Genomic DNA, 18,873 nt, shown 5'->3' with positions numbered 1-18,873 from the left:
TATATACCTGACAGGAGTCTGTACAGTCTATATCTACAATAATATATACCTGACAGGAGCCCATACAGTCCATATCTACAATAGTATATACCTGACAGGAGCCATACAGTCTGTATCTACAATAATATATACCTGACAGGAGCCCGTACAGTCTATATCTACAATAATATATACCTGACAGGAGCCCGTACAGACTATATCTACAATAATATATACCTGACAGGAGCCCGTACAATCTATATCTACAATAATATATACCTGACAGGAGCCCGTACAGTCTGTATCTACAATAATATATTCCTGACAGGAGCATGTACAGTCTATATCTACAATAATATATACCTGACAAGAGCCCATACTATATCTCCAATAATATATACCTGACAGGAGCCCATACAGTCTATATCTACAATAATATATACCTGACAGGAGCCAGTACAGTCTGTATGTACAATAATATATACCTGACAGGAGCCCATACAGTCTATATCTACAATAATATATACCTGACTGGAGTCTGTACAGTCTATATCTACAATAATATATACCTGACAGGAGCCCGTACAGTCTGTATCTACAATAATATATACCTGACAGGAGCCCGCACAGTCTATATCTACAATAATATATACCTGACAGGAGCCCGTACAGTCTGTATCTACAATAATATATACCTGACAGGAGCCAGTACAGTCTGTATCTCCAATAATATATACCTGACAGGAGCCCGTACAGTCTGTATCTACAATAATATATACCTGACAGGAGCCCGTACAGTCTATATCTACAATAATATATACCTGACAGGAGCCCGTACAGTCTATATCTACAATAATATATACCTGACAGGAGCCCGTACAGTCTGTATCTACAATGTTATATACCTGACAGGATCCCATACAGTCTATATCTACAATAATATATGCCTGACAGGAGCCCGTACAGTCTATATCTACAATAATATATACCTGACAGGAGCCCGTACAGTCTATATCTACAATAATATATACCTGACAGGAGCCCGGACAGTCTATATCTACAATAATATATTCCTGACAGGAGCCCGTACAGTCTATATCTACAATAATATATAACTGACAGGAGCCCGTACAGTCTATATCAATAATAATATATACCTGACAGGAGCCCGTACTGTCTGTATCTACAATAATATATACCTGACAGGAGCCCGTACAGTTTATATCTACAATAATATATACCTGACAGGAGCCCGTACTTTCTATATCTACAATAATATATACCTGACAGGAGCCATACAATCTATATCTACAATAATATATACCTGACAGGAGCCCGTACAGTCTGTATCTACAATAATATATACCTGACAGGAGCCCATACAGTCTGTATCTACAATAATATATACCTGACAGGAGCGCATACAGTCTATATCTACAATAATATATACCTGACAGGAGCCCGTACAGTCTATATCTACAATAATATATGCCTGACAGAAGCCTGTACAGTCTATATCTACAATAATATATACCTGACAGGAGCCCGTACAGTCTGTATCTACAATAATATATACCTGACAGGAGCCCGTACAGACTATATCTACAATAATATATACCTGACAGGAGCGCATACAGTCTATATCTACAATAATATATACCTGACAGGAGCCCGTACAGTCTATATCTACAATAATATATGCCTGACAGAAGCCTGTACAGTCTATATCTACAATAATATATACCTGACAGGAGCCCGTACAGTCTATATCTACAATAATATATACCTGACAGGAGCCCGTACAGACTATATCTACAATAATATATACCTGACAGGAGCCCGTACAGTCTATATCTACAATAATATATACCTGACAGGAGCCCGTACAGTCTATATCTACAATAATATATGCCTGACAGAAGCCTGTACAGTCTATATCTACAATAATATATACCTGACAGGAGCCCGTACAGTCTATATCTACAATAATATATACCTGACAGGAGCCCGTACAGACTATATCTACAATAATATATACCTGACAGGAGTATGTACAGTCTATATCTACAATAATATATACCTGACAGAAGCCCGTACAGTCTATATCTACAATATTATATACCTGACAGTAGCCCGTACAGACTATATCTACAATAATATATACCTGACAGGAGCCCGTACAGACTATATCTACAATAATATATACCTGACAGGAGTATGTACATTCTATATCTACAATAATATATACCTGACAGAAGCCCGTACAGTCTATATCTACAATATTATATACCTGACAGTAGCCCGTACAGACTATATCTACAATAATATATACCTGACAGGAGCCCGTACAGACTATATCTACAATAATATATACCTGACAGGAGCGCATACAGTCTATATCTACAATAATATATACCTGACAGGAGCCCGTACAGTCTATATCTACAATAATATATGCCTGACAGAAGCCTGTACAGTCTATATCTACAATAATATATACCTGACAGGAGCCCGTACAGTCTATATCTACAATAATATATACCTGACAGGAGCCCGTACAGACTATATCTACAATAATATATACCTGACAGGAGCCCGTACAGTCTATATCTACAATAATATATACCTGACAGGAGCCCGTACAGTCTATATCTACAATATTATATACCTGACAGTAGCCCGTACAGACTATATCTACAATAATATATACCTGACAGGAGCCCGTACAGACTATATCTACAATAATATATACCTGACAGGAGTATGTACATTCTATATCTACAATAATATATACCTGACAGAAGCCTGTACAGTCTATATCTACAATATTATATACCTGACAGTAGCCCGTACAGTCTATATCTACAATAATATATACCTGACAGGAGTATGTACAGTCTATATCTACAATAATATATACCTGACATAAGCCCGTACAGTCTACATCTACAATAATATATACCTGACAGGAGCCCATACAGTCTATATCTACAATAATATATACCTGACAGGAGTATGTACAGTCTATATCTACAATAATATATACCTGACATAAGCCCGTACAGTCTACATCTACAATATTATATACCTGACAGTAGCCCGTACAGACTATATCTACAATAATATATACCTGACAGGAGCCCATACAGTCTATATCTACAATAATATATACCTGACAGAAGCCCGTACAGTCTATATCTACAATAATATATACCTGACAGGAGCCCGTACAGACTATATCTACAATAATATATACCTGACAGGAGCCCGTACAGTCTATATCTACAATAATATATACCTGACAGGAGTCTGTACAGTCTATATCTACAATAATATATACCTGACAGGAGCCCATACAGTCCATATCTACAATAGTATATACCTGACAGGAGCCATACAGTCTGTATCTACAATAATATATACCTGACAGGAGCCCGTACAGTCTATATCTACAATAATATATACCTGACAGGAGCCCGTACAGACTATATCTACAATAATATATACCTGACAGGAGCCCGTACAATCTATATCTACAATAATATATACCTGACAGGAGCCCGTACAGTCTGTATCTACAATAATATATTCCTGACAGGAGCATGTACAGTCTATATCTACAATAATATATACCTGACAAGAGCCCATACTATATCTCCAATAATATATACCTGACAGGAGCCCATACAGTCTATATCTACAATAATATATACCTGACTGGAGTCTGTACAGTCTATATCTACAATAATATATACCTGACAGGAGCCCGTACAGTCTGTATCTACAATAATATATACCTGACAGGAGCCCGCACAGTCTATATCTACAATAATATATACCTGACAGGAGCCCGTACAGTCTGTATCTACAATAATATATACCTGACAGGAGCCCGTACAGTCTTTATCTACAATAATATATACCTGACAGGAGCCCGTACAGTCTATATCTACAATAATATATACCTGACAGGAGCCAGTACAGTCTGTATCTCCAATAATATATACAGTGGGGAAAAAAAGTATTTAGTCAGTCAGCAATAGTGCAAGTTCCACCACTTAAAAAGATGAGAGGCGTCTGTAATTTACATCATAGGTAGACCTCAACTATGGGAGACAAACTGAGAAAAAAAAATCCAGAAAATCACATTGTCTGTTTTTTTTTTCATTTTATTTGCATATTATGGTGGAAAATAAGTATTTGGTCAGAAACAAAATTTCATCTCAATACTTTGTGATATATCCTTTGTTGGCAATGACAGAGGTCAAACGTTTTCTGTAAGTCTTCACAAGGTTGCCACACACTGTTGTTGGTATGTTGGCCCATTCCTCCATGCAGATGTCCTCTAGAGCAGTGATGTTTTTGGCTTTTCGCTTGGCAACACGGACTTTCAACTCCCTCCAAAGGTTTTCTATGGGGTTGAGATCTGGAGACTGGCTAGGCCACTCCAGGACCTTGAAATGCTTCTTACGAAGCCACTCCTTCATTGCCCTGGCGGTGTGCTTTGGATCATTGTCATGTTGAAAGACCCAGCCACGTTTCATCTTCAATGCCCTTGCTGATGGAAGGAGGTTTGCACTCAAAATCTCACGATACATGGCCCCATTCATTCTTTCATGTACCCGGATCAGTCGTCCTGGCCCCTTTGCAGAGAAACAGCCCGAAAGCATGATGTTTCCACCACCATGCTTTACAGTAGGTATGGTGTTTGATGGATGCAACTCAGTATTCTTTTTCCTCCAAACACGACAAGTTGTGTTTCTACCAAACAGTTCCAGTTTGGTTTCATCAGACCATAGGACATTCTCCCAAAACTCCTCTGGATCATCCAAATGCTCTCTAGCAAACTTCAGACGGGCCCAGACATGTACAGGCTTAAGCGGTGGGACACGTCTGGCACTGCAGGATCTGAGTCCATGGTGGCGTAGTGTGTTACTTATGGTAGGCCTTGTTACATTGGTCCCAGCTCTCTGCAGTTCATTCACTAGGTCCCCCCGCGTGGTTCTGGGATTTTTGCTCACCGTTCTTGTGATCATTCTGACCCCACGGGGTGGGATTTTGCGTGGAGCACCAGATCGAAGGAGATTATCAGTGGTCTTGTATGTCTTCCATTTTCTAATTATTGCTCCCTCAGTTGATTTCTTCACTCCAAGCTGGTTGGCTATTGCAGATTCAGTCTTCCCAGCCTGGTGCAGGGCTACAATTTTGTTTCTGGTGTCCTTTGACAGCTATTTGGTCTTCTCCATAGTGGAGTTTGGAGTCAGACTGTTTGAGGGTGTGCACAGGTGTCTTTTTATACTGATAACAAGTTTAAACAGGTGCCATTACTACAGGTAATGAGTGGAGGAAAGAGGAGACTCTTAAAGAAGAAGTTACAGGTCTGTGAGAGCCAGAAATCTTGATTGCTTGTTTCTGACCAAATACTTATTTTCCACCATAATATGCAAATAAAATGAAAAAAAAAACAGACAATGTGATTTTCTGGATTTTTTTTCTCAGTTTGTCTCCCATAGTTGAGGTCTACCTATGATGTAAATTACAGACGCCTCTCATCTTTTTAAGTGGTGGAACTTGCACTATTGCTGACTGACTAAATACTTTTTTTCCCCACTGTACCTGACAGGAGCCCGTACAGTCTATATCTACAATAATATATACCTGACAGGAGCCAGTACAGTCTGTATCTCCAATAATATATACCTGACAGGAGCCCGTACAGTCTGTATCTACAATAATATATACCTGACAGGAGCCCGTACAGTCTATATCTACAATAATATATACCTGACAGGAGCCCGTACAGTCTATATCTACAATAATATATACCTGACAGGAGCCCGTACAGTCTGTATCTACAATGTTATATACCTGACAGGATCCCATACAGTCTATATCTACAATAATATATGCCTGACAGGAGCCCGTACAGTCTATATCTACAATAATATATACCTGACAGGAGCCCGTACAGTCTATATCTACAATAATATATACCTGACAGGAGCCCGGACAGTCTATATCTACAATAATATATTCCTGACAGGAGCCCGTACAGTCTATATCTACAATAATATATAACTGACAGGAGCCCGTACAGTCTGTATCTACAATGTTATATACCTGACTGGATCCCATACAGTCTATATCTACAATAATATATGCCTGACAGGAGCCCGTACAGTCTATATCTACAATAATATATACCTGACAGGAGCCCGTACAGTCTATATCTACAATAATATATACCTGACAGGAGCCCAAACAGTCTATATCTACAATAATGTATACCTGACAGGAGTCCGTACAGTCTATATCTACAATAATATTTTCCTGACAGGAGCCCGTACAGTCTATATCTACAATAATATATACCTGACAGGAGCCCGTACAGTCCGTATCTACAATAATATACTGTATACCTGACATGATCCCTTACAGTCTATATCTACAATAATATATACCTGACAGGAGCCCATACAGTCTATATCTACAATAATATATACCTGACAGGAGCCCGTACAGTCTATATCTACAATAATATATACCTGACAGGAGCCCATACAGTCCGTATCTACAATAATATATACCTGACAGGATCCCATACAGTCTATATCTACAATAATATATACCTGACAGGAGTCCATACAGTCTATATCTACAATAATATATACCTGACAGGAGCCCGGTGCAAACCTTCCTTTTTCTATTCTGACAAGTCCGTCCGTCCCTCAGGTCACCTTCCCTACATATGGGCTGCAGTCAGGCACCTGGAAGGAGCACATACAGTCTAGCATCTTCAGTAGTGAGCCGGCTAGACTGTATGGGCTGCAGTTAGGACCTGGAAGGAGCCCATATATTCAGCAGGCATTAATAATTTATACCTTGAAGGAGCACATACATTCTAGTGTCATGTATGGGCTGCAGTCAGGGCCAGGCAGCAGCCCATAATGTCTGCTATCTTCTATAATATAGACCTGGAAGGAGCCTATACAGTCTAGCATCTTCAGTAGTGTGCCGGCTAGACTGTATGGGCTGCAGTTAGGACCTGGAAGGAGCCCATACAGTCTAGGCTCAACCCTCTTCTCTCACCAACTGGACACTTCCTAACATTCTCTCTCTTGTGCAGTCTAAGCTCCACCCACTTCCCCAGTACCCTTCGTGAACCAAAGCAGCTGCCATAAAGGATGCTCTGCTGTTCTAAAGTGTCTGTGCTGAGTGCAGGTGTTGAAGTGTGGTCAGGTGCCTCCACCTTACCTGGATAGTGAGGTACCACACATCAAGAGGAGGTGCAGTACCTCTGTGGTGACTGAACCCTCAGGGGTGCCACAGGTGCGCGATGACATCATTGCGCACTCACTGTGTATCAGCCAGAACAGGAGACAGGAGTCGGGAGCAGCGCAGGCACGAGGAGAAGGTGAGGAGTTTTTTTTCCTTTACTTATGCAACACTACAGCCAGGACTGTGGGGCCATTCTCGGGGGGGCTGTATACCATGGTGCTGTATACCATGGGAGGTGCTGTATACCATGCGGGGCTGTATACCATTGGGGGTGCTGTGCTGTATGCTATGGGGGGTGCTGTGCTGCATACCATGGGGGGTGCTGTGCTATATACCATGCGGTGCTGTATACCATGGGGGGTACTGTGTTGTATACCATGAGGTCTGCTGTGCTGTATACCATGGCGGAGTGCTGTGCTGTATACCATGCATTGCTGTATACCATGGAGGGGTGCTGTGCTGTATACCATCGGGGGCTATATACCATGCGATGCTGTATACCATGGGCGGGTGCTGTGCTGTATACCATAGGGGGTGCTGTGCTGTATATCATGGGGGGCTGTATACCATGTGATGCTGTATACCATGGGAGGATGCTGTGCTGTATACCATGGGGGGCTGTATACCATGCGATGCTGTATACCATGGAGGGTTGCTGTGCTGTTTACCATGGGGGGATGCTGTGTTGTATACCATGGTGGGTGCAGTGCTGTATACCCTGGGGGGCTGTATACCATGTGGTGCTGTGCCATATACCATGTGATGCTGTGCTATATGCCATGTGATGCTGTGCTATATACTATGCGGGTCTGTTATATACCATGGGGGTAAATTATATTCTATGGGGGAGGCTGTGTTATATAATATAGGGGGCGACATTTTATTCTGTAGTGTAGCAAGACAGACACCTGCCATCCACTCCTTTCATTCTCTATGTGGGAGTGGAATAATGGGAGCGGTGGGGCTGTGGACAGTTCGAGGGATGGAGCCTGGGCTGGTCTCAAGGGGGCCCCAAAAATTTTGCCAGTATGGGGACCCGAAATTCCTAGTGGCATCCCGGGGTGGGGGGGGCATTTGAAAGTTCGCTCCAGGGCCCATAACTTTGTAGTTACGCCACTGGCCGTAAGGGCAATGTACTCCAGGCTGGTAGTGCTCCCTGCACCAGTCTCTTAGGGCACTCTGCACCAGGCTGTTAGGGCAATGTTCATCTGGCTTTTATGGCACTCTGCACCAGGCTGAGAATTGAATGGTGTCGCAACCCTTGATCTGGCATTTCTGCTGGCCATGTCATGTGGTGTGCTGGCCAATACTTGGCATGGCTGAAACGTCTCCAGAAGTGCCCACAGCCTAAAACATTGCTGATTGGCTGCGTTCCAGACTTTCAACAAACTTTATTCAGCATCCGAATCTAAACAGTACAACAGACTTTCGGGAAAATTCTTTGTTTTCTTTGTTTAGAGTTCATCACCAGATAATAGTTTTCTGGTGCAAACCCCGAATTTTACAGTTCGAGTTTGCTCATCTCTACCTGAACTTCATGAAGTAAAGAATTGGCCATCTTGCATTATATTTGTGAATGCCTTTATTTAATGATATCTTACACTTGTATATATGTGTATTTATTGTATATTATTACTCTGTTATTAATATTTTACTTCCGACAGGACAGGTTTTACTTCAGTATTGTGCTCCAAAAACCTGAACTTCGCACAAATGAAGATGTTCATATCTTCCACGCACAATGATGTTGACGTATCTCCCCACCATATTGTGGCATTGGAAAGTTTGAGTTCCTCCACGTGGAATTGCCGTCACCACTGCACACCTGTAATAGGAACCATGATAAGTCCTTCCATACAATGATATATTCATATTAAAGAGGGCACATGGTCTGGCTGGCTGTTAAGGACCTTTTCTCACCTCCATGGAGTAAACCTCAGCTAGTGATGGACCTCCCCCTGAGGTTAGTGAAAGTCAGCGGCACATGGGTCCAAACATAGTTTTACTTTAAATATTTGAATTACAAGGAAGATAAGCTGCTGAAATGTAGGAGTATGGAGGGAAGACACAAGAGAAGACTGAAGGGAACAAAAGTGTCTGATTGTGAGAGAGGAGCAAGGAAGGGACAAATGGGTGTGGAGGGAACAGAGGAGAAGAGAAAAGACAGAGGGGAGTGGAGGGAACAGAGGGGTGTGGATAGGACAGAGGGACATGGAGGAGGACATAGGAGTCTGGAAAGGAGAAAGGATTCTGGGGGAGAACTCAGAAGTACAGTGGGTATGGAAAGTATTCAGACCCCTTTTAATTTTTCACTTTGTTTCATTTCAACCATTTGGTAAATTCAAAAAAGTTCATTTTTTCCTCATTAGTGTACACTCTGCACCCCATCTTGACTGAAAAAAAACCCATAAATGTAGAAATTTTTGCAAATTAATTAAAGAAAAACTGAAATATCACATGGTCATAAGTATTCAGACCCTTTGCTCAGTATTGAGTAGAAGCACCTTTTGAGCTAGTACAGCTATGAGTCTTCTTGGGAACAATGCAAGAAGTTTTTCACCCCTGGATTTGGGGATCCTCTGCCATTCTTCCTTGCAGATCCTCTCCTGTTCCGTCAGGTTGGGTGGTGAACGTTGGTGGACAGCCATTTTCAGGTCTCTCCAGAGATGCTCAATTGGGTTATGTCAGGGCTCTGGCTGGGTCCGTCAAGAATGGTCACCGAGTTGTTCTGAAGCCACTCATTTGTTATTTTAGCTGTGTGCTTAGGGTCATTGTCTTGTTGTACGGTGAATCTTCGGCCAAGTCTGAGGTCCAGAGCACTCTGGAAGAGGTTTTCATCCAGGATATCTCTGTACTAGGCCGCATTCATGTTTCCGTCAATTGCAACAAGTCATCCTGTCCCTGCAGCTGAAAAACCCCCATAGCATGATGCTGCCACCACCATGTTTAACTGTTGGGATTGTACAGGGTGGGCCATTTATATGGATTCAGCTGGGTGGGACATTTATAAAGTTGCAATCCAAAATGGTCGACTTCAAAATGGCCCCCATGGTCACCACCCATCTTGAAAGGTTTTCCCCCTCCCATATAATAATGTGCCACAAACAGGAAGTTGATATCACCAACCATTCCCATGTTATTTAGGTTTATCCATATACATGGCCCACCCAGGTGTATCCATATAAATGGCCGACCCTGTATTGGGCAGGTGATGAGCAGTGCCTGGTTTTCTAAACACATGCCGCTTAGAATTATCACCAAAAATTTCTATCTTCATCTCATCACACCAAAAGAATCTTATTTCTCATTGTCTGGGAGTCCTTCATGTGTTTTTTAGCAAACTCTATGCAGGCTTTCATATGTCTTGCACTGAGGAGAGGCTTCCGTTGGGGCACTTTGCCATAAAGGCCCAACTGGTGGAGGGCTGCAGTGATAGTTGACTTTGTGGAACTTTCTCCCATCTCCCTATTGCATCTGTGGAGCTCAGCCACAGTGATCTTGGGGTTCTTCTTTACCTCTCTCACCAAGGCTCTTCTCCCACGATTGCTCAGTTTGGCTGGATGGCCAGGTCTAGGAAGACTTCCGGTGGTCCCAAACTTCTTCCATTTAAGGATTATGGAGGCCACTGTGCTCTTAGGAACCTTGAGTACTGCAGAAATTCTTTTGTAACCTTGGCCAGATCTGTGCATTGCCATAATTCTGTCTCTGAGTCCCTTGGCCAGTTCCTTTGACCTCATGATTCTCATTTGGTCTGACATGCACTGTGAGCTGTGAGGTCTTATATAGACAGGTGTGCGCTTTTACTAATCAAGTTCTATTAGTTTAATCAAACACAGCTGGACTCCAATGAAGGAGTAGAACCATGTCAAGGAGGATCACAAATAAATGGACATCGTATGACTTAAATAGGAGTGTCTGAGCAAAGGTCTGAATACTTATGACCATGTGATATTTCAGTTTTTATTTTTTAATAAATTTGCAAAAATGTCTACATTTCTGTTTTTGTTCAGTCAAGATGGGGTGCAGAGTGTACATTAATGAGAAAAAAATTAACTTTTTTGAATTTACCAAATGGCTACAATGAAACAAATAGTGAAAAACTTAGAGTGGTCTGAATACTTTCCATACCCACTGTATGGAGACAACTGGAACAGAAAGAAGAGTCTGGAGAGGATAGAGAAGTCTGGAGGAGAAAGAAGTGTCTGGAGAAAACAGAGAAGTCTGAAGGACACTCCAGTCAGGAGGACACAGGGATATGCACAGGACAGAGAAGTCTGAAGAGGGCAGAGAGTTCTGAAAGAAACAGAGAAGTCTGGAGCGGACATAGGCATCTGGAGGACACAGGGGTCTGGAAAGGACAGTGGAGTCTAAAGATGACAGAGGCTTGTGGAAGGAATCTAAGGGTCTTCAGGGGATAATGTGTGGAGCTAACAGAGAAGATTGGAGGGAATCTGGAAGGTAATAAGAAGTCTACAGGAGACACAATAGTCTAAAGAAGACAGACGAGTCTATAGTGGACACAGGAGTCTTGGCAATCTGCTGGCCGTATTTCTCCTGTTTTGCATATTGTAGGGGTTTTACTCACTTGGGATCATTCCTTTAAAAGTTCATATGGGTTTATTACTTCATAAACCTCAGAAGAACAAACAGAAAATAAACAGCCTTTAGGTCAGGAAAAACAAAGTCTCATTGTCCTTAGCAGAGTTCTGCTCCATCAGGCCTGTGGATAAACAGGCTGTGGTAGTGTCCAGTCTTCAGGCTCGATCTGGAGCCAAACACACAGGAGGCCTTCTCCCTCCCAACACACAGACCATATGCCAAACAACAACCCTCATTATATAGGCTGTAACCACACATAGATGTGAGGTATGTGGGTAGCCTGACCCGCCCATCTCTCATAGCTACCTGCAATACGGTTTCAGGTGCAACAAATGAACCTGTTATTGCTTTCATGCACTAGAGAAAATACTCTGGGTTGCATAACAGAGACAAGCCATCTCTGTGACAGTCCTTTCCCAGGCGATACACGAGGAGGAGCTCCCTGTTCTCTACCTGAGTAGGAAGCTATCCTCATGTGAGAGGAATTACTCAGTTGTAGAGAAGGAGTGCTTGGCCATAAAGTGGGCGGTGGACACATTACCGTAATATCTGGTAGGACGTAAGTTTAGATTGGTGTCTGACAATGCCCCACTCAGATGGATGAGGGAAACAAAGGGAAAAATGCTAGGGTCACCCTTTGGTTCTTAGCGCTACAAGATTTCAACTTCCATGTAGAGCATAGGGCAGGGAAGCTACATGGTAATGCCGATGCCCTCTTGAGAATCACTTGTCTGGTAGGAGAATGTGCTAAGCCCCACTGCTTTAGGCAGAAGGGGAGATACGTAGTGTGGCTAATGGTTGCATAGTCGATAAGAGATATGTGCTCCTATCCAGACATCTGAGGCATCTGTTTGGAGAATAAACTCTTTCTTAAAGTCAGAGGCCACCAGAACCAGTTCCTTACACAGAGCCCCTTTCATTTCTTGAAAGGCCGTCTCTGCCTCTTCAGACCATTTGACCATTACCGATTTCGTTCCCTTAAGGAGGTCAGTCAGGGGTGCGACCATCATGGCAAAGTTCGGGATGAACCTCCTGTAGTATCCCACAATCCCCAGGAAAGCTATAGCTTGTTTCTTGGACAACAGTCTCGGCCATGTTTGAATTGCCTCCACTTTACTGATTTGGGGTGTTATCTCGCCTCGACCCACTACATATTCCAGATACTTGCCTTCTTCATTCCCCAAAGCACACTTCTTTGGGTTTATTGAAAACCCCGCCTTCCTTAGAGCACCAAACACCACTTGGACTTTTTCTGGATGACTTTCCCAGTCCGGGCTAAAGATAACAATATCATCCAGGTATGCAGCATCATATTGCTTATGAGGTGCAAGGATTCCATCCATAGCTCTCTGGAAGGTCACCTGAGCCCCCTGCAGTCCAAACGGCATCCGGACATACTGGAGGCATCCGTCCTGTGTAAAAAACGCAGTCTTCTCCTTGGCTTCCTGTGCCATGGGGATTTGGCAATATCCTTTCATCAAATCAAAGACGGTTATGTACCTTGCAGGCCCAAATCTCTCGATTAGCTCATCGATGCGTAGCATGGGATATACGTCGAACTTGGAGATCTCATTCAACTTACGATAGTCTTTTCAGAACCTTCATTCACTATCGGGCTTTAGGACCAGGACAATCAAGCTCGGCCAACCGCTCTTGAGACTCCTCAATTACCCCCTGTTTTAACATGCACTCCACCTTCTTGGAGATCACTTCTCGACAGGCCTCCGAAATCTGATAAGGCCTCACATTTACGCGCACATGTGGCTCCGTCAGAACTTCATGTTGTATGACCTTCATGCACCCCAGCAATTCCAAGAACAGGTCACTGTTCTTCTGGAGCAACTCCTGGCACTACTGTTTCTGGGCCTTCAACAGCGTCTCCACTATGGCAACACCTCCAACCTCGCCTTCTGGGTGGCCCAGCAAGCATGGAGTTTCAGCCGGCTCTCTGTCTTGCCATGGCTTGATGAGGTTGACATGGTAGACCTGATATGGTTTCCGTCTTCCTGGTGATAAATCTTATAATTTACATCACCATGCTTCTCCACCACCTCATGCAGCCCTTGCCATTTGGCCAAGAACTTGCTCTCCACCTTTGGAATTAGCACAAGAACTCAGTCTCCTTGATTGAACTGCCTCACTCTGGCTGACCGCTTGTAGACCCTGGCCTGAGCTTCTTGTGCCTGGAGGAGGTGTCCTTTTATGATGGGCATCACCTTTTCATTCCTCTGCTGTATCAGTGCCACGTGTTCGATGACGCTTCTGTGTGACTTTGGCTTCACAGGTTTCCTTGGCTATATCCAGAAGAGCTCGCGGATGATGGCCATACAGATGTTCGAATGGCCAGAATCCCATGGAGGCCTGTGGAACCTCACGGATGGAGAACAGCAGATATGGTAAGAGACAGTACCAGTCTCTACCATCCTTTTCTTTAAAAACCAAAAGCAAAACACAAAACAAATATCCTGGAATAAAAAAGTAAAAAAATATATTGCAAAAATTGCATGAAGGTAGTAATAATAGTAATAATAAGGGTATTTAGTTAACATAATTTTGATCAAAATAATGTAGAAGCCATCCCGCCACGTCACGGCAACCCTTGTGGGACAGTCCTAACTCTTGTATTTAAAACCTTTCCACTTGTCAAGTGACGTAAATGTGAACAAGGACAGAGGGACTGAACCACCAGTAATAGTATAGGCCAGACAGGATGGATTTTCCAACTCAGAAACAGGGCGGTCACACCCTTATATGCACAGAATGCACAATGAAACAAGTGAGAAACTGGGTCTGAGCAGAAAAAGTAAATTAATGTGCATGCAAAATGTAATTGCATATGAACACATGACCATCCTTTTCTTTAGCTTTCCTCAGCATGCTCTTCAGTGTTTTATTGAACCTTTCGACGAGGCCATCTGTCTGAGGATGGAACACTGAAGTCCTCAACTGGGAGATTTGCAGGACCTTGCATAACTCCCTCATCACCTTACTCATAAAAGGTGGTCGGTGAGGATTTCCTTTCATAAACCTATCCGGGAAAAGACATGGACCAATTCACGGGCTATAATTTTTTCGGACAAGTTTCTCAGGGGAAATGCTTCAGGGTAGCATGTGGCATAGTCCAGGTTGACCAATATGTATTGATGCCCACGAGCAGATTTCACCAAGGGACCGACCAAGTCCCTGGCTACTCTCTCGAACGGCACTTCAATAATGGGCAATGGCACGAGGAGACTCCGAAGTTAGAGGTGGGGGTGCTTAACTTACATGTAGAGGAGGACCTGCAAGAGTTTAAATATTTCCCGGTGATACCCGCGCCAATAGAACCTCTGCACGATCTGTTCCTGTATTTTTTCCACTCCCAAATGTCCCCCTAAGATGTGTGAATGGGCTATGTCCAACACCTTCCATCTATAGGGCCAAGCACTATTAACTGTTCCACCAGCTCCTCCCTCACTTTCGTGACCCAATACAACAACTCCCCACTCATCATAAAATAAGGAAACCTTGTGTCAGGTCCCGGCTCCTGTGCAACCCATTAATGACAGTGACATTATTAAAGGTTTCTTTCAGAGTTGGGTCCCTATGTTAGACAGGCCCAAAATTCTCACTGGTCACCCCTAACTCCGGAATGTCAGACACAGGGGACACTTCCTTCTCATCCCCCACAATGACACAAAAGGGAAACCCGTCTGCCTCTGGGTTTGGTGATACCTTATTTAGGGTTCACTGGTTCCCTATTCGCGCCAGCAAGCTCAGAACCCTTCCCTCACAGATCCCAAAATAAACAAAAGTCCCGGCCTATAATAATAGGGTGCAACAAGTCCCGAAAGACTCATGGGACTCAGCACCTTGGGCCGTTTCAATGTCCACTCTGGCCATAGGGTAGTCCTTAGCAACACAATGTATGCACCGAATGCCGACCTTTTTCCCCGGCATCAATTGGAGAGGAAAAGTGGCCTTCACAAGGGTCACTAAACTCCCGGAGTCTAGCAGTACCGTTACCTCCCGACTGTTCACCTTCACAGGACACGCTTGAGGCCCCTCGTTGGATGGAGAGTTCACACTGCACGCCGGATATGCATAATATGCACTACGGTGTCCTTTGCTGTAGTCCATCTGCTCTGGGGTCAGGGGATAACAGGCTATATGTCCTGGCCTGTGGCATCTCCAGCAATTAACATCACCCATAGGGACCTTGAGCACCACCTCCCCCGCCCCTTTGGACCTTGGAAGCTTCACCCCCTTTTGGGCCTCCACCCCCTGTTGGGACCCCCAGTATGAAGTGGGCTGCCTTCCCAAAGAACCTTCAATAACCTGATATCTCTTGACCAGTCCAACCAGCTCATCTACATTCTGGGGCACACACAGGACAACCCAAGTCTGTATGGGCCTCAGCAGAGAGTGCACAAACCGGTCCATCACGACCCATTCTACAATCTGCACAGGCATAGAGGACACTGGTTGCAGCCACTTTTGGACCAGGTGCAACAGATCGAACAATTGGGAGCAAGGTGGTTTGTCCTGGTGATACGCCCAGCGGTGAATCCGCTATGCCTTGATTGTCATTGTCACTCCCAAGCATGCGATAATCTCAGTTTTTAGCTTGTCATACTATTTGGCGTCCTGCAAAGTTAAGTCATAGTATGCCTTCTGGGGTTCCCCCGTCAAGTATGGCACCAGTACCTCTGCCCATTGCCCTGTAGGGAGTTTCTCCCTCTCGGCAACCCATTCACACACTGTCAGGAAGGCCTCAACTTCATTCCCAAGGGTCATTTTCTGCAATGCATATATTACCGCATTCCGGGCATTGGCGTCAGCCAGACTTGGAGTTGGGGCACTTGTCCTGCCCTGCATGGTGGTTATCAGAAGCTGCATCTGCTGCCGTTGCTCCTGCTGGCTCTGCTGGATCTGCTGTAACAACAGCCTGTTGGTCTCTTGCTGTTGCTGCTGCGACTGGACCAGGTGTTTCAGCAGGTCCTCCATTTTTTCTGGTGATGCTTGCTGACTAGTGACAGACTTACAGTAACCCAGGACATGCAGTCCTTCCTGTAGCAGTCTCGCATCTCTGCTGGGAACGCTGCCCGCATCTTTCACCAATTGTAGGGGTTTTACTCATTTGGGTGCGACAGGAGGAAAACAGAAGGCTCATTCCTTTAAAAGTTCATATGGGTTCATTACGTCACAAACCCCAGAAGCGCAAACAAAAAATAAACAGCCTTTAGGTCAGGAAAAACAAAGTCACAATGTCTATAGCAGAGCTCAGCTCCATCAGGCCTGTGGGCACACAGGCGGGGGTAGTGTCCAATCCTCAGGCTTGGTCTGGAGCCAAACACACAGGACGCCTTCTCCCTCCCAACACACAGACCATATGCCAAACAACAGCCTCTATTATATAGGCTGTAACCACACCCAGAGGTGAGGTATGTGGGTAGCCAAACCCACCTATCTCTCATAGCTACCTGCAACCCAGTCCCATGTGTACCAAACAAACATCTTAGTGCTTTCATGCACTAGAGAAAATACTCCGGGTTACATCACAGAAACAAGCCATCTCTGTGACACATACACATGTGGTCAAAATTGTTGGTACCCCTCGTTTAATGACAGAAAAACCCACAATGGTCACAAAAATAACTTGAATCTGACAAAAGTAATAATAAATCAAAAATCTATGAAAATGAACAAATGAAAGTCAGATATTGCTTTTCAGCCATGCTTCCACAGAATTTAAAAAAAAATAAAACTCATGAGATAGGCCTGGACAGAAATGATGGTTCCCCTAACTTAATATTTTGTTGCACAACCTTTTGAGGCAATCACTGCAATCAAACGATTCCTGTAACTGTCAGTGAGACTTCTGCACCTCTCGACAGGTATTTTGGCCCACTCCTCAAGAGTAAAGTGCAAAGTGGGTTTTGCTGTCATTAAACAAGGGGTACTAACAATTTTGACCACGTGTACCTCCCATTGACTATGCGACCATTAGCCACACTACAATATACAGTAGATTAAATAAATATTTTCCTGTATTTTATCATGATGTGGTGAGCGCCGGATATTTATCTTCTTGTGAGGCATATAACACATATTGGTAAATGAGAATCTGTAGCCGCTCGTTCTCACCTTGGGTTATTGTTCCCATTGTCGGACAACGAGTCTCCAACAAGGATTTCTGCCCCGTTCAGTCGTTCTTCACAGCAATCCTTCCTGTTAGTGATGGTGATGTGGTTTATTTTGTAAGAACTCAGCAAGTCCACCCTCAACCAGGGAGAATAGTCATAGTGTGTGTGGGAACAGGATCCACGATAAAAATCTGCTTCTTGGTTTCCATCTATTGCGTTTATTGCCATAGACAGATAGCCCCACTTGGTATCCTTGTAAATCGAAGACTGAGTGGCTCGACCATGAAGTGCGAGGTTCTTATCTGTCAAGAGAAGGTGAGACATGGAAGATTGAGCGGGTTACACCAGTAATCTGCACACAAACAACATCGTAATGGACATCGAATTGCTTCTTAAAGGGATTTTTACATTCTTCCTCCCTGAGTCCTTAACTTTATCATTGACCCTTTTCCTGTGGTCTGCTGCTCTCTGCAGCACAGAGGTCACGAAAAACAAAAACAAAGGAATGTTCACAGTGACAGGGTGCCAGTGTATTTAAGTAGTGAGAATATCACGTGGAAATGATAATACCTTTGCAATCGAGAAACTGGACATATGTAATAATATGTGGACAGTCGGAAATACACAGAGGAAAAAATGAAGAAGAACCAACCGTAAAGTCCAAACGTACAGTAGTGTGGTGAAAAATCAATAGTATTTGTTAATTTACATAACATCAGGTAGCAACAATAACAGAAACAACACATCAATGTATACAAAAAAATTAAAACAGGGCCGCACACCCAGATATGAAAGTGACCATAGTCAATAGGACAGAATGAGGCTAAATGGTGAGTGCCAAACGCTATGAAACGATAGATAAATGTACAAAAAATATGATTACTACAAAGTT

At 43.5% G+C, this 18,873-nt stretch overlaps 1 protein-coding gene across 1 annotated transcript in view; it reads right to left on the bottom strand.

Moving 5' to 3' along the window:
- Nucleotides 1-8,820: 8,820 nt before the first annotated feature.
- LOC141074353 (fucolectin-like) overlaps nucleotides 8,821-18,873 on the bottom strand; it is a 48,576-nt gene continuing 38,523 nt past the window's right edge. The window contains exons 3-4 of the mRNA XM_073561996.1: nucleotides 17,983-18,283; nucleotides 8,821-9,082 (exon numbers count right to left, since the gene is read on the bottom strand). Coding sequence (XP_073418097.1) covers nucleotides 8,935-9,082; nucleotides 17,983-18,283 — 449 coding nt within the window. The 3' untranslated portion in view covers nucleotides 8,821-8,934. The remainder of the gene's footprint in view (nucleotides 9,083-17,982; nucleotides 18,284-18,873) is intronic.

Source organism: Dendrobates tinctorius, unplaced genomic scaffold, assembly GCF_039654945.1.
Source record: "Dendrobates tinctorius isolate UK_male_01 unplaced genomic scaffold, ASM3965494v1 ptg000332l, whole genome shotgun sequence".
In the NCBI taxonomy this organism is placed as follows: Eukaryota; Metazoa; Chordata; class Amphibia; order Anura; family Dendrobatidae; genus Dendrobates; species Dendrobates tinctorius.
Note: the sequence above shows the minus strand (reverse complement) of the source record. Positions and strands in the feature narration are given on the sequence as shown.